At 38.1% G+C, this 20954-nt stretch overlaps 1 protein-coding gene and 1 pseudogene across 4 annotated transcripts in view; both read right to left on the reverse strand.

The window, feature by feature from the left end:
• The window catches only part of LOC145480897 (uncharacterized), a 250346-nt pseudogene that overhangs the window by 9698 nt on the left and 219694 nt on the right, over window positions 1–20954 (reverse strand). The window lies entirely within an intron of this gene.
• On the reverse strand, window positions 4469–20148 carry LOC145482215 (uncharacterized). 3 transcript variants are annotated; one of them, XR_014048737.1, is made up of 9 exons: window positions 20132–20148; window positions 19841–19907; window positions 19104–19155; window positions 12027–14940; window positions 11738–11797; window positions 9632–9697; window positions 7963–8022; window positions 4783–4859; window positions 4469–4533 (listed from the first exon to the last, which is right to left on the reverse strand). XR_014048737.1 is itself a non-coding variant. In XM_081460843.1 (7 exons), the coding sequence occupies exons 4-7, from the start codon at window positions 12229–12231 to the stop codon at window positions 7955–7957; spliced, it is 399 nt and encodes a 132-aa protein (XP_081316969.1). In that variant the 5' UTR covers window positions 12232–14940; window positions 19104–19155; window positions 19841–19907; window positions 20132–20148; the 3' UTR covers window positions 6883–7954. The 3 variants fall into 3 exon arrangements, 1 of the variants encoding a protein (XP_081316969.1); XR_014048738.1 differs by lacking the exon at window positions 9632–9697; XM_081460843.1 differs by lacking the exons at window positions 4469–4533; window positions 4783–4859 and having other exon boundaries at window positions 6883–8022.

Raw genomic sequence — 20954 nt, forward strand, 5'->3', positions numbered from 1 at the left:
GGAAAATGTCCAGAAGTTTTCTGCCGTAGATTAGTGCTTCTGTGTGATCAGGGATAAGACAGTACACCTTGAAGATCGTCATATGGATACCAATATAAAGTAAATTGAAAACTTCTCCTTTGGTTTTTAGCACTTTATCATTTAGGAAGATCAAACATTCCTTGCAGACCTCAATGCCTTTTAGAGCACGACCAGTGTTGAGAAGGAAAGTAGCAACAACCAAGCCAATAAAGATGGCTTGTAAAACGTCGTATATGTTGTTCATGGCGTCCTCCTCTATGTACCCTAATAACAATAACACAAATCAAGCTTTTTAGTTAATTAGAGTAATAATATTCTGTTGCTAAAAATATTCTCTTGCTAAAATCATGGACAAAAGTCTTGAGAAAAATTTGAACTTTTGGCGCTTTTGCGCGTACTCAAGACGCAATTACAACTTCACCTGCCTATCTCTCAGAGCAGTCAGAGCTGTTCTGTTTTGGAGTCGCATTACCTGAGCAAGGACGAGACAAGAAACTTAACCACATATGACGCCTGGTTTCGTATGCAAATTAAATTGAGACTAAACTGATGGGAATGAGCGCTTTAATCATACAAACAAGATGCTCACCAAATTTAGGGAACTAAAAGGGTAATTAGATTGTAACGCTACACCCATTTCAAAAGAAGGGACAAAGAAGAAGAGTACTGAACAAACGCAAACCAACAATAAAAACCAAATTAAGGCCAATATCAAAATCTAAACATCATTAGTAGCAAAGGTAGCCACAAAGTCAACTTAGTTTCCTCTGGCACCCTCATGAATCCATTTCAAAGTGTCCGAGTAGATTAAATCAGATCAGTAAAAGCGCTATACACTGAACAAAACCGAGCACAGTCTCGCATTTAAAGGTTAATTAGTCCAATATATGTCAAAAGCATATGTCTGATGTGTGACTATTTCCAGTTTTGTTCTACTCTGCTGAAATGATGGTGATGATTGGACTGATCAATGTTCCCTGTTTTTTTTCGATCATCTAATTCGCAAAAACGTTCCAGGGTTCTTTCTTTCCGTTGATAAATTAAAGCGATTCTTAACAGTTTGTGAGATAATTTCAACCAAATAAGAATAACTAGACGCTCTTAGAGCGTTTACTCGGGCTTCGTATCGCAGTATCAAATCGTACTTTACGAATTTAATACCCGTATTGGGCACAATGGAAACAAAAGAATCAGGGTATTTTAGCACGACAGTTTCGCTTAGATATTTGCTATTCAAGTTGCTTCGTTGAGTATCCTCCTAATCCAGTCGCAAGTTGGGAGTTTAAACCATTTTCCTTTAAGAATGAATCACAGCTTTCTACGCATTTAGGGAGAACTTGTTTGCAAAGAATTTCCCAGGTCTTTTTAGTTACAACTCATGGCGATTACATTGTACATGCTAGCAGAAATTTTACGAATTTCATTCACCTACTCGTGGCGATCCGAGTGAATTGTGCAGCTGAACATCTTTGCCGTGTTGCGATCTTTAACCCTTTTCAAGAGTCTTATCTTCTTTGGAGAGCGAATAGATAAACTCCTTCGCGAAAACAACAGTCCTAAGGCAAGGCGCAAATTGCATTGCACTTAATTTGCATAAACTGTTAAGCTGTGTTTTTTGCGGATAACTTCCGAACATTTGCGCCCTTTAACGCAGTTTATGATGAAATATTTGACCTACAATTTTTATTGAATCAAGACAGGAGTATTTTCAAAAAGGAACTCATTTATAACGGCAGATCCGGCATTCTGTTTTTCTATTTAATTTGGTTTCATACTCGTCTAGTTGATGTCACGCAACATGATTTTCGTAAGCATTCAGACACAGTTTTCTAAAAGAATTGACGATTTCTAAGACTGCTAAATATATGTGAACCACCAGTGAAATAAATCTGGCTAAACTATCGTCAATGCAGATTTTCCTTAGGACTTGGCAAAAACATTGGTTCGCCAATAATCTCGCACAATTCCCCGCACAATAGAAGTTCTAATTTTCCCGCACAATTTGCCTCAAAAATCACACGTTATTTTTTTTCTCCTGCACCCTACTAGAGAGCCAGCTAACTTGGAGGTAAGATATTTAATTCAAGTTACCAAAAGTCTTATCTTTACAAATTTGGAGATCGACATATTTCGCAAGAAACAAATCGCATGTTTTTAATGAGCTACCAGTCCAAAAAGGTTTTCGTATTTAGCTCGTTTTATTGCAATATGATTTTTACTGAAATGTTTTAAATAATAACAACAGTAGCCACATGCAGTCATTGACTGCATATTTTTTGTCAGTGTTTTCGTAGTTTGAACTCATACCGCGATCGGCTCAGTTGTTATCTCACGAGAACGTTTCGAGTCTGACCTTTGCTTACCCGGCTGGCTTTCAAGCAATATTAATCGTGGACCGACCCTTTCCGAAAACAATCGACATCTTTGTATGCGAGATGAACGTATAAGGCGCGATTCTCACCAAAACTTTCTTCGTAAAACACTGCGTTCTGTCACGAAGAGCGAGCAATGTCGCCTTTCTCGTACCCAGTTTCCATGATCTAGGCATGGAACGCCTTGGACCATGACTCCCTTTTGGCGACCAAAACGTTTGCATTTTATGACTCGGGCTTTCCTACAGAAGCCCGAGGAACAAAGTTAACACTGATTTGCACTCAACACCTTTACTGAGTCGCCAGAATGAAAACAAAAACCAATATGGGCCGATAACGGGAAATTTCCCTGTCAACATAATTAACAAGGAAAAGTTAAGAAGATTGATTTTTCTACCAACGGTTCTTGCAGTCAATCATTTATGTGACTTTATCAATCGCGTGACTTCTAGATAGTGCCCAAAAAACTCAAAAAAAAAAGTTACGCGATATTCATATGTGGATGACACGATATCGGTCACCAACAGTTTGGAGTTTATAACCTTACCGTGTTCAGTCTCTCGATCCTCGGACGAAATTGAATCAAAAGTGATAGAATCTGAAAAACAAGAGCAAATGCAAATTAGAATTGAAAAAGTTTCAATCGTTGTGCTAAACAATCGAGTTTAATCACTATTTCAAAAGTATGTAACATTTTTTGCTATCTCCGTTTTATTGTTAAAGACTGACAGTACAGGCCAATGCCTTTCAAACCATATCGCAATGTTGACCATAGCTAATTATTGATTGAAATGGTTATGAAGCCCGACAAAGTTCTTCGTTGTATGTTTTTTTCCTCATTTTGTTTTTCTGTTTCAAAGACTATGTAACTCAACTGAAACGGTTCGGTTATGTGACTTATGCATAGCGTATGATGGTAAAACGAAAGAATATTTAGAGTCGAGGACCTTCCAACATATATATGCATGAATCTTGGCATCTTTGTTTGCTCTTTTAAAGCTTTTCGGGCTTCAAAACTATTCCCCTCCACTGAACATACGTCGAATAGAATTTACATTCCTCGCCTTCCTATCATAGAAACTGGCTGCCTTGTCTGAAGACAAATAAGACTAGTAAAGAAGCAGGGCTTTTGCCATAGGTCTGTTGTAATTCTTCATATTTATTATCTATGAGTGATCATTTCGTAATTTACTTTTGCGGGATTTCATTGATTTCCTTCTGTAGACTTCTCATGATAGTGATATCAGTTCGCAGAGCCAAAAACGTTCCCATTCTTACAGGAAACGATTGAGTTTGGGATTAATCCTCACTTAGTGGCTGCCTGAATGTCGTGGCTATCATAATTGAGCTATGCATATATATTATTCTAACTGGTTAAGATAGAAACTAGACGATTCAAAGTTAGCCAGAGCTGTACTTACCACGGCGGAACTTGCTTTGGAAAGTGAACCTGCGAAAACCGCTTGAGGGTTTCTAGATATTGCAGGAAACACTGATTATTATAGTCGTCATGCATAAAAGATGAGTTCGGAGTTTCTGGAGTGTCAAAACATAAGCTTGGCGGGATGCGAAATGAGCTGAAAATCCAGCGGGATGTGGAATGCGGGATGCGGGTTTTGGGATAAAGATAACTGGGCCTGAGCAGCTTATGTTCTTTTTAACTAGGAAGTGCGGGATAAGTTTGATATTAAGGGACGGGATGTGAGACAAAAAAAACAAAAAAAACACACAAAAAAAAAGCAGATTACGGTTACTCAGTAACTGGAGAAAATAATTTACCGCATGTTCAAGATTGTTTGGAAACACTTATGAGTTAAAGAAAGGGAGTTTTTAAAAGAGCTCACCAATCGCGTTTCGGTCACACAAGCGTTATTAACGACAACTGGTTTCGCTTAATCTATTAACTGCACGACGTGAGAATTAAAAGTAGTTAGTCATTTAAGTCGACGTTACTGTGACAAATTCTCCCAGGTTCTTTCTTTGCGTTCAAAAAGTAGATCGACTGTAAACAGTTTAGTCAATGATTTCAGTCTACTATTAATAACAAAGCTATTAAAATATTGATGTATACTCACAGGATTTGATGAGTCGACCAGAATGAAACCAAAATGGATAAGCGCCAATGACAAGACCTTTTCCTCTGAAAGGTAGAAGAGAAGGAAAAGTTAAGCAAATTATTACTGCTCAAACGATGCTTCCAAACAATTATTCGCGTGACTTGATTTTTTGCGTGACTCACTGATAGCTGCTTTGAAAACAAAGGGAAAAGCAGTCACGCAATTCAGACAAACCTCTCTCAGTGTAAATTTGAAGTATTAAAATCAGCTCTACTTGGTATATGTGCACCCAACGCTATCAGTCACAGGCAGCTTACAGTTTATAAACTTACCGTGTTCAGTTTCTCAGTCTTCTGATGAAAATGAAACCAAAAGTGACAAAAACTGAAACAACACTAACAGAGTTTCCCTGCAAGACAATAGAGGTCCAGTAGGAAGTCAAAACAAATTAATATTGAAATAAGTTTTAAACGTTGCGCAAACCGATAAAGTAAAAATATTCGAAAGGAAGTTACTTTTTTTTTTTTTGTATTGCTATTCCTTGCTAAACACTGACGGTAAAGTCCAATAGCGTTTAAAGCATACTGAGTCTTTGTTCTTTGTTGTATGTTTTCGATCGCTCTTTAGCTTAGCCGTGCATAAAACACAATAGCTGTTAACTCAGCTCTGTCTTATAGATTTAGCAACAGAAACGTTCTGTTATCTAATTAATACACAGTGGAAAGATTGTTCATAGTCCTGGAGCTTCCAACATAAATCTTGGTATCGTTGCTTGCTCTATTGAAGCTTCCTGGTCTTAAAGCCACTCTAATTTACTATTAAACTCTGTGTTTGCTAACAAATAAAATTTACATTCTACGCCGGTTCCTGTCATAGACAGACTGACTTGCTCTGAAGAGATATAAGACAGCTAATGAGAGCTACTTTTGCCATCGATCTGTTGTAAAATATGGAAGACCGTAAATTTTAAACTTTTCTTCGGCGTTCACTTTATAACGTACTTTGTGCAACAGTCTGACAGAGCCAAAAACTTTGCTACGTAAAAGCAAACGATGGAGCTCGCAATTAATCATAACTTTGTAATTGTCTAAATGTCGGCTCAGTATCATAATAAAGCTGTGTATTATTTCTACAACTCTTTAAAATAGAAATCAGACGATACCAAGTTAGCTAGAGCTGTACTTATCACGGCGGAACCTGCTTTGGAAAGTGAAACAATGGAAATCGCTTGAGGGGTTCTCGATATTTCAATGAAACACTGATTACTCTAATACGTCTCTGGGGTGTGCAACATATGTTTGGTGGAAGGCGAGATAGGCTGACAGTCCAGGCGGGATGTACAATGCGGGATTTGGGATAAAAATATCTTAGCCTGTGATGCCTGTACTCATTTCAATCAGGAAGTGCGAGATAACTTTGAAAATGAGGGACGGGATGCGGGATGAAAAAACGCAATTCACAGTTACTCATTGACTGGAGAAATTAATTTACCTTTCGGAAGTCTTTGGAGACACTAATGAGTTAAAGAATAGGAGATTTTAAGACAGCTTGCCAATCGCGTTTCAATCACACCAGTGTCATTGATTGTAACTGGTTTTGAATAGTCTTTAATTACATGAGTTAAAAGTAGTTCGTGATTACGGTTACAAATTCTCCCAGGTTCTTTCTTTGCGTTCAAAAAGTAGATCGACTGTAAACAGTTTACTTAACGATTTCAGTCTACTATGAATAACAAAGCTATTAGAATATTGATTTATACTCACTGGTTTTTGGTGAGTCGACCAGAATGAAACCAAACTGAATACGCGTCAATAACAAGAACTTTTCCTCGGAAAAGTAGAAAAGTTGAGCAAATTATTACTGCGTAAAGGATGCTTCCAAACAACTATTCGCGTGACTTGATTTTTCGCGTGACTCACTAATAACTCTTACAACAAGAAGAGAATCAGTCGCACGATTTATGGAAACCTTTCTCGGCGTAAATTTAAAGTATCACAAATCAGCTAATTAAGAACTTTAAAGTTCTCAAGAAATTCCTTGGCGAACTCGAATGTTTAATCTTTGAAACGTTGTTGACTAAGAACAAGAGACCCAAACTGAACACGCAAGCGGATCCCATTCGCGCGAAACTCTTTACATGAATGTTTTCATGTAACGTTTGCTAATTTCATTTTCTCACATCCTAAGTACTATAAATATGCCTTGCCGTTATTTTTAATTTATTCATTGGGCAATGATGACATGAAGTCGTCGAAACGTCATGTAATTTTTCTTACGTTAATTTCCCTACTTAAATCAGCTATACTTATTGTATGTGCACCCAACGGTGTCAGTCATGGACAGCTTGCAGTTCATAAACTTACCGTGTTCAGTTTCTCAGTCTTCCAATGAAAACGAAACCAAAGTGATAGAAACTGAAACAACACGGAGGAGGGGGGGGGGGGGGTCCCTGCAGGACAATAGGAGGTCCAATATATAGAAAGTCAAAACAAATTAAAATTGCAATGAGTTTTAAACACTGCGCAAAGCAATCAGATAAAAACGTTTAAAAGTAAGTTACATTTTTTCTATTCCCATTCCCTACTAAACACTGACGGTAAAGTCCAGTAACTTTCAGAGCATATTGGGTTTTGAGCATAGCTAATAATCAGTCAAGTGGTTATCAGGCTAGAGAAAGTTCTGTGTTGTCTGTTGTTATTCACTCTTTGGTTTAACCGTACATAAAAACAATAGGAGTTAACTCAGTTCTGCCTTAGTGACTAACCGATAGAACGTTTCAATTATGTAATTAATGCACTGTGTATGACTGTAAAATCGAAAGATTGTTCACAGTCCTGGACCTTTCAACATAACTCTTAGCATCTTTGTTTTCTCTTTGAAGTTTCTCGGGCTTAGAAACTACTCCAGTGTACCATTTAACTCTGTGTTTGCTGATTAATAAAATTAACATTGCATACTGATTATCATAATACGTCAAGCATGGAAGATGTATCTCGAAGTTTCTGGAGTGTCAAAACGTCAGCTTGACAGGTTGTGAGATAAGATAAAAATCCAGGCGGGATGTGGAAAGCGGGATTCGGGATGAACATATCTTGGCCTGAGCAGCATGTGTTCATTTCAACCAGAAAATGCGGGATAAATTTGAAATCGAGAGGCGGGATACGGGATGAAAAAAAAACAAGGCAAATCACGGTTACAAAATGACTAGAGTTATTAGTTTACCTTTTGTGAGTGCTCGGAAACACTAATGAGTTAAAGAGAAAGAATTTTTTTAAACAGCTTGCCAATCGTGTTTCGGTCACACCAACGTCGCTACTTATAACTGGTTTTAATTAGTCTTTAATACATGACGTCAATAGTTAGTGGTAAGCTTCGACGTTGCGGTCACAAATTCTCTCAGGTTCTGGCTTTGCATTGAAAAAGGGAATTGAGTGTGAACAATTTACATCATTATTTCATTCTGCTATGAATATATTATAACTAAGCTAAAATTATTTTTTATAGTCACTTGCTTTGGTGAGTCACCAGAGTGAAACCAAAACCAATATGGGTCAATAACAGGACCTTTTCCCCTGAAAAGTAAGCAAAAAGGGAAAGTTAAATAAATTGTTACTACAAACAAAAAACGGTGATTCCAAACATTCATTTGCGTGGCTTAATTTTTCGCGTGACTCATTGTTAAAGCTTACAGTAGGAAGAAAATCAGTCACGCAATTCATGCAAGTCTCTTCCAGTTAACAAATAGATTCCATGTTGCCGTGCGTCTCTTCAGTAATAGATCACAGTTTTCTGATAAAAGTGAAACCGCAAGGGGTAGAGACTAAAAATACACTGAAGCAGTTTGCCTACAAGACAATAGGAGGTCCGATGGGAAGTCAATAAAAATTAAATTCAAACAAAAAGTGTCAAATGTTATGGATCAAATACAAGCATTCGAAAGTAAGTTACATTTTTTTCTATTCCCATTCTTTGTTAAACACTGACGGTAAATTCCAATAGCTTTCAAAGCATGTTAAGTTTTTCACCATGGCTAATAATCAGTGAAATGTTATCAAGCTAGACAAAGTTCTTTTTTGTATATTCTTCGTTCTTCAGCTTAACCGTGCATAAAACACATCTAGATTAACCAACAGAACGTTTCTGTTATGCAATTAATGCACTGTGTGTGATCGAAACAAAAGATTGTTCACAGTCCTAGACCTTCCAATATAAATCTTCACATCTTTGTTTGCTCTTTTGAATTCATGTTCTTGGGCTTTAAAATTATTCCAGTTTCTTGTTAAATTCTGTTTTGGCTGATAAATGAAATTTACATTTCAAACCTTCCTGTCATAGACAGACTGATTTACTCTGAAGAGAAATGAGACAGCTATTAAAAGCTACTTTTGCCATCGTTCTGTTATAAAATATGGAAGACAGTGAGTTAAGTTTTCGTCAGGTTTCTCTTACAATGTACTTCGTACTATTTGGTCGATTTCAAGCTCTCGTTTTCCCATGGTAACAGACATCAGATCTGACAGAGCGTAAAACTTGCTATGTGAAAGCAAACGATGGAGCTTGCAATTAACCATCACTTAATGATTATCTGAATGTCGCAGCAATTATAATCGAGCTCTATATTATTCTAACTATTTAAGATAGAAACCAGACGACGCAAAGTTAGCTAGAGCTGTACTTACCACGACGGAACTTGCTTTGGAAAGTGAAACTACAAAAATAGCTTAACTACAACTGGTTTTGATTAGTCAATTTGACGCTTTCCCTATAGCTGCACGCGCACGCGCATCTTTTTATTTCCGTTAACTTCGAAATTTATCTAGCGTATTGTTTTCCAACGCAATGTAACGTATGATTTGTAACAGGCACGTTTTAAATCACTGTTAACTTTCATAACCGTCACACTGACGATGACGGATGTACTGTCGAAACGTGTTTGTGAAAAATTAAAAAAGTCGTATTATTTTTGAAAATTTCTACATTTTTGCTGCTGTCTCGACCTTTTGATTAGTCCATTTTAAGAACACGACGTCAGTAGTTAGTGATTACGGTTCACGATACGGTTACAAATTCTCGCAGGTTCTTTCTTTGCGTTCAAAAAGTAGATCGACTGTAAACAGTTTACTTAATGATTTCAGTCTACTATGAATAACAAAGCTAACAAGAATATTGATTTATACTCACTGGTTTTTGGTGAGTCGACCAGAATGAAACCAAAATAAATACGCGTCAATAACGACACGTTTACCTCTGAAAAGTAGAAGAGAAGCAAAATTTAAGCGAATTATTACTGCGTTAACGATGCTTCCAAACAATAATTCGCGTGACTTAAATTTTCGCGTGACTCACTAATAGTTCTTATAACAAAACAAAAATCTGTCACGCGATTCATGCTAACCTCTCCCAGTGTAAATTTGAAGTATTAAAAATGGGCTATACTTGTTATATGTGCACCCAACGCTATCAGCCACGGACAGCTTACAGTTTATAAATTTACTGTGTTCAGTTCCTCAGTCCTCTGACGAAAATGAAACCAAAAGTGATGGAGACTGAAGTAACACTAAGGGAGTTTCCCGGCAAGACAACAGGAGGTCCAATAGGAAGTCAACACAAAATATAATTGAAATAACTTTCAAACATTGAGTGGCACAATCAAACAAAAGCACTCGAACGCAAGTTGCATTTTTCTATTCCCATTCTTTGTTGAATACTGACAGTAAAGTCCAATAGCTTTGAAAGCATACTGGGTTTTGTCCATAGGTAATAAATGGAAATTGTCAAGCTAGACAAAGTTCTTTGTTGTCTGTCGTTGGTCGCTCTTTGGCTTAACCGTGCATAAAACTCAGAGTCTTAAAATAACTGAGGAGAATGTGCTACCTTTGTAATTACATCTGCAAATGGTTAGACATTCAAGTTTTTTCGGATAAGGACTATAAAACGTAGGCCCCGTCTCCTGCATCTTCAGTGTTACATGGTTAGCAGCCTGGCACGTTAAAGAACCCACACACTTATCGAAAAGAGTAGGGCACGTAGTTCCCGGTGTTGCGGTCTGGCCTTGTCTCACGGGCTGGTGCTTCACTTAGGGTAAACCCAATGCACCTTTTCCCCTTGGACAGAATTGTCCAAGAAAAATGACTATGACCGTGACCGTGACCGTGACCGTGACTGTGACTATGGCTAAACCACAATGGGTGATTACTCAATTCTGTCTCATAGATTAACCAACAGAAACGTTTCGGTTATGTAACTTATGCACTGTGCTCGTAAGATTGTTCACAGTCCTGGACTTTTCAATATAAATCTTAGCATCTATGTTTGATCTTTTTAAGTTTCCCGGCCTTAAAAACAATTCCAGTCAACTACTAAACTCTGTGTTGACTGATTAATGGACTTGCAGACATTCCACGCCGGTTCCTATCATAGACAGACTGACTTGCTCTGAAGAGAAATAAGGCACCTATTGAAAGCTACTTTTGCCATCGTTCTGCTGTAAAGTATGGAAGGCAGTGAATTAACTTTTCGTCCGCTTTCTCTTTATAATGTTCTTTTGTACCATTTGATCGATTTCAAACCCTCGTTTTCCCCTGGTAACAGACATCAGAACTGACAGATCCAAAAACTTTGTTGTTTACCAGCCAACGGTGGTGTAGTGCCGTGACTAATTCCGCACGTGTGGCATGTATCAGCAACCAATCAAGTAATATCAGTTGTTTTCGGTATTTATATCAGCAGCCGTAATGCATGCGCAGTGTGTGTGGAAACCAAGAGATGCGACTGTCGATTCGTGTATATTAAAGCAAGAGTTATTTTATTTACCGCGACTCTACAGGTGGAGCTTGCAATTAACCGTCACTCAATGACTGTCTGAATGCCATGGCTACTCCGTAAACACTAAAATCTTAAATTAAGACGCTTTTGTATTTTAGAGACTGGTGCCGAGGTGACACGGTAAATCTTAATTTAAGAGGTATTATCTTACTTAAACACTACAAATCATCTTAAAATAAAATGGTTACATCTCAGTTTGAGGCACGAGGAAAGAGGCAGTTTCCATCTTAATTTAAGATACACTTCGTCCTAATTTAGGTTTTTCAGCCTTAAAATTAGCTGTCAAACATCTAAACGACGAGATACCCAGGTAAGATTACTTTTCACTTCACAGTCACAAGTAGTTAGTGATTACGATTACAAATTCTCCCAGGTTCCTTCTTTGCGTTCAAAAAGTATATCGACTGTTAGTGATTTCAATCTACTACCGGCAAAGCCATTAAAATGTTGATTTATACTCACTGGTTTTCGTCAGTCGACGAGAATGAAACCAAAATGAATACGCGTCAATAACAGGACCCTCTGAAAAGCAGAAGAGAAGGAAAAGTTAAACAAATTATTACTGAGTAAACGATGCTTGCAAACATTTATTCGCGTGACTCAATATTAGCAAAAACATGAGGAAAATCAATCACGTGATTCATGGAAACCTCTCCCAGTGTAAATTTAAAGTATTAATAATTAACTAATTACTTGTTTTATGTGCACCCAACGCTATCAGTCACGGAGAGCTTGCAGTTTATAAACTTACCGTGTTCGGTTTGTCGATCTTGTGATGAAAGTGAAACCAAAAGTGATAGGAACTGAAAAACACGCTGTGAGAGTTTTCCTGCAAAGCAAGTAGTAGTCAAGGAAAAATGAAAATGAAAATTTAAATAAGTTTCAATCGCGGCTCCAAACAATTGATTTAAAACACTTCCTCTAAAAGGTGTTTTTACATATTTTGCTATCTCCATTTTTTGTCAACATACTAATGGGAAAGTCCAATAGCTTTAAAGGCATATTGAACGTGCGTGACTTCGTTTGCAGGAGGTATGAAAGTTTCTGTCAAAATTGTTTCCAGCAGAGTGGAACCCCGCCTTACGGTCACCTCGTTATTACGGCCACTTTTTTTGTCTCGGTCAAACGCCCATACTTACCTTTATGAGAAAGCCCTGTTAATGCGGCCACCCCGATAATACGGCCAACGACCATTCTGAAATTCCAACCTGTATGATCCTTGATAACTTTACCCTCTTTATACGGCCACTTCGAGTTATGTTCTTCTTTCCACGGTTAATATTGTATGCACTGGTTGAAGAACAGTTGTTTTAAGAAGTGCAATTCTGATATATGAGGGTCTCATTTGGGTTTAACCGTTAGCCGTAAAAGGGCCAAAAATTTAACCGTTAGGCGTAAAAAAGCTTAAAATTCAATCGTTAGCCGTAAAACAAATAGAAACCGTTGACCGTAAAATAATATATTAGCGCAAATTAAAGGCCTAAAAAGTCTTGTAAAGAACTCCATTTGCGTATCGTGATGATGAGTTAGCTGTTGAATCGGAAGAACTGGTCACTAGTTGCGTTCGGGAGAACGTAGTTCTAATCGGGTAATGGAGAAAAAATCCAGTTTTTGTGTATGTTTCTTCCTATGGACACCAATTTGGCCCCCCCCCCCAAAATTTCTTCAGCGGCGAATGACGTCATCTCCATGTTCGTCCATGTGCTTTCTTTCGAGTGTTGTGCAATATTGGGGACTGCAGTTTACCGAGAACCGTAGCGGATAAGTTGTTTATTTAAAGTTTGAAGTCAGTGTTAATGGCATTTAAACACGCTGCAGACATGTCTTCACGAAATGTGCACGACTTTTCATATGAACAGAAAGCTGTAGTTTGGCTACATGTTGTGTACCCTCTTCTCTTCCACCAAAGTCAACGCTGCTTCCTGCTGAATAAATCAAAGGTGGGATGTGTACTTTCACTTTGCTGGCCTATGTATTTCTGTGCGCAAAATATGTAACATAAACCCAACGAAAGTGTTACCATAGGAAAAGGGTTCAACTCCCACAGGATTGCTTTGGTACACCAACCTGTCCTCTGTTTCATTGTTTCGGAAGAGAAAATGCTCAGTAGTTGTTTCCCCAAAGCCAAGGCGATTCAAGTCGTGCTCGTGAACAGAATAACTGTCCTAGTTTTAGTAATAAACGCACGTCGTCTCGCATACTGACGGAACAGGCAACGTTTGTGTCGATTTAAACGGTCCAGAATCGTTCCGGTCAGTATAAGACATGGACTACGGACTGCGGACTGCGGACTACGGACTGCGGACTGCGGACTGCGAACTGCGAACTGCGGACTGCGGACTGCGGACTGCGGAGTGGTCGTAACTAATATTACGTGACACATGTATAAACGAAAACAAACCCCTCGTATGTACGTGCTTTTCGGTCAATTCATTTGTTTCCACCCCTACTGGAAGGAGGCCTGGTTCATGTCTACCTAACAGCTCAGGCACAAAATGCTGTTCCTAGAAGTTTTGTATTTTTACTTACCAAATCTACCAATACTCGAACACACTCTTTAATCTACGATTACTACTAGTAGAGGGGTGATAACGAGGTCAGGGAGGCAGGTCAAGGCGTGGACACGTTATGGTGTTTAAGAGGGCGTAAAACGGTAAGCCTCACCAAAAAAAGAATTATGATAATCATTACTTCAAAAGAACAACAAGAACAACATGTTTATACCGCCTAACCACATACAGGCAAATTTAATTCCTTGTCTCGCAGTACAGAACTGATATGTATTTGTGGACTAGACAAATTTCATTTTTGTCAACCGAGAATGTTTCCTATGCCTTTCATGACTTTGTCATGCTTCACACCAGTGGAAATTAACTATTGTATTCCAGTTAATTATTGTATTTTAATGTAACAATATTAATTAATCATTAAAATTTCTGTTAACCGTGACGGGGAAAAAATTAACCGTTAGCCCTAAAAGGGCCAAAAATTTAACCGTTAGGCGTAAAAATGTTTCAAATTTAACTGTTAGCTGTAAAAGCCACTGCCTCTTCGAGACCCTCATATATATGTTAAGACGTCACTCAATTTAGACCAGTCATGAAATTTGACACTACCCCGTTAATACGGCCACTCCGTTCATACAGCCGAATTTCCATGGCTCGTTGGTGGCACGGTATATATGAAAATTATTAACTTCGGAATTGCTTTTCTTTCTCAGGATTACGAAAACTGAGCTAGGCTGCACGTAACACCCATTACAAAAAGAGGAAGAGTAAAACTAGCCTTAATTTATGTTGACAGTGTCATGGCTAACAATATTGTTTTGGAAGAGCTGATCCGTTCTGCAAATCTTTAGAGACTTCTGTGCGGTGGCTGTCGAATTGACGTTGTAGAAAGTTCGCTTGTCTTATTCTACGAAACAGCATTTAGTTCATATCACTTCCAAAAAAATTGTAAATCATAAACCGTTTGAATATGTACAGAAGTAGGGTAAATTAACTAAGCCCAGAGTAGAGAACGCAACACCTTCCACAATAGACCATTTTTGCATGTTGCACATAAATTATGAACTTAGTGATCTACGCCTACTATAAATTATATTGTACTCACCAGTCTGTTTAGATCAACAGGATGAAGCCAAACTCAAACCGCGTCAACAGCAGCTGTTTCAATAATAACAAAAAAGAAGTTAAGCATATTATATATCGAAAAGCATTACTTCAAGCGTGCGTCCATCGCCGTGACTTTACTTTCTCGCGTGACTCATTGTTGGAGCCAGCAACCCAAATAAAATTTGTCACGCGATCGATGTAAATTTCTTGCAGTAGAAATTATTCATTAGTACTTGATATCGACTTTTCTGTCAGAGTTATAAACTCATGTTTTGAAGCACGATGTAAATTTATGGTGTTTAGTTATGCCATCTTGAGATCAAAATGTAACCAACAGCCGGAAACTAAAAAAAAACAAACAAACAAATAAAGAACAGTAAGGGAATTTCCCTGCAAGATAAGGCTAGACAGTGACAAATACAAAAAAATTTAGTCTCTACAAAACAACTCGATAAAAGAGTTCTTCTAATGTTACCCAGCGAGCGTGTATTCGCGTGACGCATTGTTAGAGCTCGCAACCAAAATAACATTAGTCACGTGAGCTATGCAAATTTCCCGCAGTGCAAATTCTTTAAAATCGATTTTCATTTAGAGCTAAAGCTCTTACTTGAAAGCGAAATGTAGCTCAATATAGACTTATGGAGGTTAGTTTCTCCATCTTGCTATCAAAGTGAAACCAAAAGTGAGAAATTAAAATAACAGTAAGGAATTCCCCTGCAAGATAAGGCCAATCGATGACAAATGCACTGAATAGTATTGTGCAAAACATTTTTCTAATGCGTGTATGTTTGTTACATCCTTTGCAATCTTCTTTTTTTGCTTAAGACAGACAAGATGCCGGTCCTATAGCTTGTAAAATCATTTGTATTCTGTTGCTGACTTCTTGATTCGACTTTGAGCTTCCTGTCATAGCCGGAGACTGACGAGATTTAAACTGGCTTAAGGTACTTTCCGAAACGAAACGAAACGAAACGGTACTTTGCGAAACGGCACTTTGCGAAATGGTACTTTGCGAAACGAAAATATCGTAAAAATATTGAATGGGGCAAATAAACATTGATTTCAAAACAGGTATAAGTCGACCCAGGTTTGCGTGATGCCTGACAGGAAATGAAGAGTCTTTTCTAATTTAAGCATGAAGTTATCCATAGAATAGAACAGTCGCCGGTGCGGCATTTTAGCTGGGAAATTTGCATAAACGGTAAGCAGCTCTTTTAATTAGCAAAACACAGATCTCTCAAACAGACACCTGGAAAACGAAACGCAGACCACTCGAAAATGCGTTCATGAACACGAGTGAAGCGACAAGAAAGGTCGAGTGACCGAACAGAGAACGGCAAATCTACAAATGTCACGAACTGTAGAAGTCGTGTAGGCTAGTCAACCCCATTTTACACATTTTAAGCATGAAGCATGAATAGCGCATTTTCTTTGAAGTGCTGGAATTATCTTCGCAGAATTCAACATTCATAGTCCAGCGGGTCCCTTCCTTGGCTGAAGGTCTGGATCCGCCACTGGCGTTTGACCTTGTATCGTATATACTATATCGTATATCGTATATCACGCTACAAGGTAACGCAACTTTTGGTGAGTGTGCTTGCTTGAAAGGTCTCTCCTGTTCCAAACCCCAATCGCACTCTTAAGGTTACAGTATACCTTCGGGTCGGCAATTTTGTTCAAATTTGGATTTTTGGGTCAAAATAGTGGTCGAAGAATAATCTCTAATTTCTGAAAAAAAAAAATTTGAAAAAGGCTAAATATTGGCGGAGAAGTGGCGGATTTACGTTTTCACCAGAAGTAAAAGTTTACCTCTTGATTGACAGCCCTATGGCGCGTATGCGATCAACCGAGACGATTTTCGCGGGAATTACCTATATGGATGTCACGACTTGACTGCTCAGTTGATCAGCATTGTTGTTCTGACTACCCAGCATTTTTGGTATTAGGCGTGTCTCTATTAAGTTATAAGTAAACATAGACCACGTTTAAACCATGGACCAATTCGGAAAAGCGAAAACAGCGAAGAACGAATGAAAATACATCAATGAGGGAAGAAGCGAAAGTTCGCCACGCGGATGAAGCTATAGTTATCGTATAAGGCGGGCAAATATTCGTGGTAAGAGAAAAGAAAGGTTCTGTAAAAATTTCGGAACTTGACAGCAATAACAGGGATGCTGACAGAGACTCTTCTGATGAGTCCGATATCGACGAATCGTCGGACTCATTAAGACCATTTGAAATATTATCCATGCACAGTTGCCCACACACAGTTGCTCTCCGCGCTTTCTTGTGTTTGTTTCCTTCGCTCAGCCACTCTAGCGTTCGTATCCTTTTTAGTCTTCCCCATTTTGCCAGACCAGCTTCCAGAAAAACTGAGCCACAGAAAAATTATCTCTCTGCCTTCGGTTCCTTGAGCGCATTGCGAAACACAAGAGTTTTTTAGAGATTCGCGCGTAAATTTCACCAGGAGGTTAACGGTAGTAAACTTTCCCTGTACTGATTGGCTTAGTTATCTGAGAACCCAGTTGAAGGCGTTTGTGGGCGGAGTTTGTTTGCGAAGCAGAAAATTTTTCTTAGCGCTGTTTTCTCGAATAAATTTTTTCACTTGAAGCAGACACTTTAAAGAGTTATAACTCAAAAGGAATTTGTTCAATTGCTCTTAAATTTGGACAGTGGCTAGTTTAACATATAAACTACAAAACTCTGTCTGGGAATTGTTAATTTCGAAATACTTTTTCTTCGAGAGCGATTTTTGTACGATCACTCCACATTTTTTAAATCCTATTTCGAAGATGTTCTGTAACTTTTTACTGCAATTGAATATGCCAAAACGCAGACACATTTTTTTAGCGCTTTGGGCCCTGAAACCGAGGAAAAAATTAAATTGGCGAAAAACGAAATTCGCTTTGACTTGTAGCTTTCGAAAGGTGATTCGGGCGCTCGCATTTAGTGGTCGTGAAAAATTCGACAATTCATTTTCTTTCAAAATTCTCGGTATAGTTTGATAGCCAGCTCCATAAACTTTAATTGATATGGGGTTTAAGTATCTACAGCTTAAACTACATGAGCTACATCGCTTGCGCGCGAGACACCCCTGAAGGTATACTGTAACCTTAAAGCCAGCAAAAAACGCAAATTTCCCAGCTAAAATGCCGAACTCGTATGTGAACTCGTAATAGTCTCGAAATCACATCGTCTCTCATCGTCTTTGTCTTTCACGGCCTATGTTTCGCAAAGTACCATTTCGCAAAGTACCGTTTCGTTTCGTTTCGCAAAGTACCGTAAGCCATTTAAACTTAGCAACCGTGAATCTTCACTTCTCCAAAAAGTGGAACCCAAAGTGATAGAAACTGAAACAGCACTGAGGGAGTTTCCCTACAAGACAATAGGAGGTCCAATAAGAAGTCAAAAACAATCGAATAATACCCAAAACAATCGAATAAAAACATTGAAACGCAAGTTACATTTTTTAATTTCCATACTTTGTTGAATACTGACGGTAAAGTCTAATAGCTTTTAAAGCATATTGGGTTTTTTAACATAGCTAATATTCATTAAAATGGTTTTCTAGTTAGACAAAGTTCTTTCAATTGTTGTATGTTGCTGTTCGCTCTTTGGCTTACCCGTGCATTAAACACAATAGCTCTTAACTTAGTTCTGTCTTATAAGTTAAACGACAGAAAGGTATCGGTTATCTAATTATTACACTGTTGAAGGATTTTTCACAATCCTGGACCTCCCCATATAAATCTTGGCATTTTTGTTTGCTCTTTTGAAGCTTCTATTGCTTAACAACCACTCCAGTTTACTGTTTAACTCTGTGTTTCCTGATTAATGACATTAACATTCCATGCTTGTTCCTGTCATAGACAGACTGAATTACTCTGAAGAGAAATAAGACAACTAATGAAAGCTTCTTTTGTCATCGTTTTGTTGTAAAATATGGAAGACCGTGAATTTACTTTTCGTCAGTTTTTACTTTACAATGTACTTTGTACGATTTGATTGATTTCAAACTCTGTTTTTCGATGACAACAGACATCAGGACTGACAGAGCCACAAACTTTGTTGTTTACTGGCAAACAACAAAGCGTGCAGTTGATCATCACTCTATGATTGTTTGAATTTCGTGGCTATCATAATACAGCTATATATCATTTTAACTAGTTAAGAGAGAAACCAGACGCTGCAAAGTTAGCTAGAGCTGTACTTACCACGTCGGAACTTGCTTTGGAAAGTGAAACTACGAAAACCGCTAAAGGGTTCCTAGAAATTTCGAGAAAACACTGATTATCATAATGCGTCATGGATGGGAGATGTATTTCGAAGTTTCTGGAGTGTCAAAACATCAGCTTGATAGGATGCGAGATAAGCTGAAAATTTAGGCGGGATGTGCAAAGCGGAATTCGGGATGAACATATCTTGGCGTGAGCAGCATGTGTTCCGTTCAACTAGGAAACGCGGGATACATTTTATATTGAGGGGCGGGATGGGGGATGAAAAGTGCAAGTCATGGCTACTTAATGACTGGCGGAATTAATTTAGCTTTCTGGTGTGTCTGTAAACACAAATGAGTTAAAAAGAAGGAGGTTTTAAAACAGCTTGCCAAAAGTGTTTCGGTCACACCAACGTCGCTACTTATAACTGCTTTTGATTAGTCTTTAAACACATGACGTCAGAGTTAAAAGTAGTTAGGGATTAGCGTCGACGTTGTGGTCACAAATTCTCTCAGGTTCTGACTTTGTGTTGAAAAAGGAAATTGACTGTGAACGGTTTACATCACTATTTTAGTCTACTACGAATATGTCATGTCAAAATTAAATTACGTAAATCTTTGTATTATAGGAATGCACGTACGTATTTTAAACGAGCTTGTACAGCTAATTGACGTGACGTGTCTAAATAAAGTTTGCATTGTATTGTATTGTAAAGCTAAAATTATTATACATACTCACTAGCTTCGGTGAGTCACCTGAGTTAACCAAAACCAATATGCGTCGATAACAGGGTCTTTTCTCCTGAAAAGTAAGCAAAAAGGGAAAGTTAATTGAATTGTTCCTGCAGAAAACGGTGATTCCAAACAATCATTTGTGTGACTTAATTTTCTGCGTGACTCGCTATGGGCGCTTACAGTAGGAAGAAAATCAGTCACGCGATTCGTGTCGTCTCTTTAAGTGTACACTCTAGATCTTGTGTACACGCGCGCGACTAGTCACAAATAGCTTACAGTTCATAAACTTACCGTGTACAGTATGTCAGTCTTCTCATAAAAGTGGAACGCAAAGTGATAGCAACTGAAACAGTTCTGAGGGAGTTTCCCTACAAGATAATAGGAGTTCCAATAAGAAGTCAAAACAAACGAATAAAAACATTCGAAAGTAAGTTACATTTTTCTATTCCCATACTTTGTTGAATACTGACGGTAAAGGATACAAGTTTTTAAAGCATAGTGGGTTTCTTAACATAGCTAATATTCAGTAAAATGGTGTTTACTTAGAGAAAGTTCTTTCAATTGTTGTCTGTTGTTGTTTGCTCTTTGGCTGACCCGTGGATAAAACACAGTAGCTGTTAACTCAGTTCTCTCTCATAATTTAACCAACAGAAACGTTTCGGTTATCTAATGAATACACTGAAAGAATGAAAGATGCGAGTGCAGCTATAACACTACTGGAAAATATCTTTTATGATTTGATTGCTACTGTTGGACATCTATTACCATGTAATTAATACACTGTTGAAAGATTTTACACAATCCTAGACCTTCCTCTATAAATCTTGTCACTTTTTTTTTTTTTTCTTTTTGGCTCTTTTGAAGCCTCTAGGGCTTAGAAACTAGTCCAGTTTACTATTTCACTCTGTGTCGGCTGATTAATATAATTTGCATTCCACGCCGGTCCCTGTCATAAACAGACTGACTTGCTCTGAGACAAATGAAACATCAACGAAAGCTACTTTTGCCATCGTTCTGTAGTAAAATATGGAAGGCGGTGAATTGACTTTTCCTCAGTTTCTACTTTATAATGTACTCCGCACGATTTGGTCGATTTCAAACTCTCCTTTTTTTT

The sequence above is a fragment of the Orbicella franksi genome, chromosome 1 (assembly GCF_964199315.1).
Source record: "Orbicella franksi chromosome 1, jaOrbFran1.1, whole genome shotgun sequence".
Taxonomy (NCBI): Eukaryota; Metazoa; Cnidaria; class Anthozoa; order Scleractinia; family Merulinidae; genus Orbicella; species Orbicella franksi.

What these genes read in the sequence shown, in the direction of transcription:
- LOC145482215 (XM_081460843.1), bottom strand. Translation starts at nt 12,231, where the DNA reads ATGGAGATAGCAAAATATGTAAAAACACCTTTTAGAGGAAGTGTTTTA. An exon ending in TCGTCGACTGACGAAAACCA is followed by an intron (nt 9,698 to 11,737) that starts GTGAGTATAAAT and finishes TCTACTTTTCAG; the next exon opens with AGGTAAACGTGTCGTTATTG. An exon ending in GGTCGACTCACCAAAAACCA is followed by an intron (nt 8,023 to 9,631) that starts GTGAGTATAAAT and finishes CTTACTTTTCAG; the next exon opens with GGGAAAAGGTCCTGTTATTG.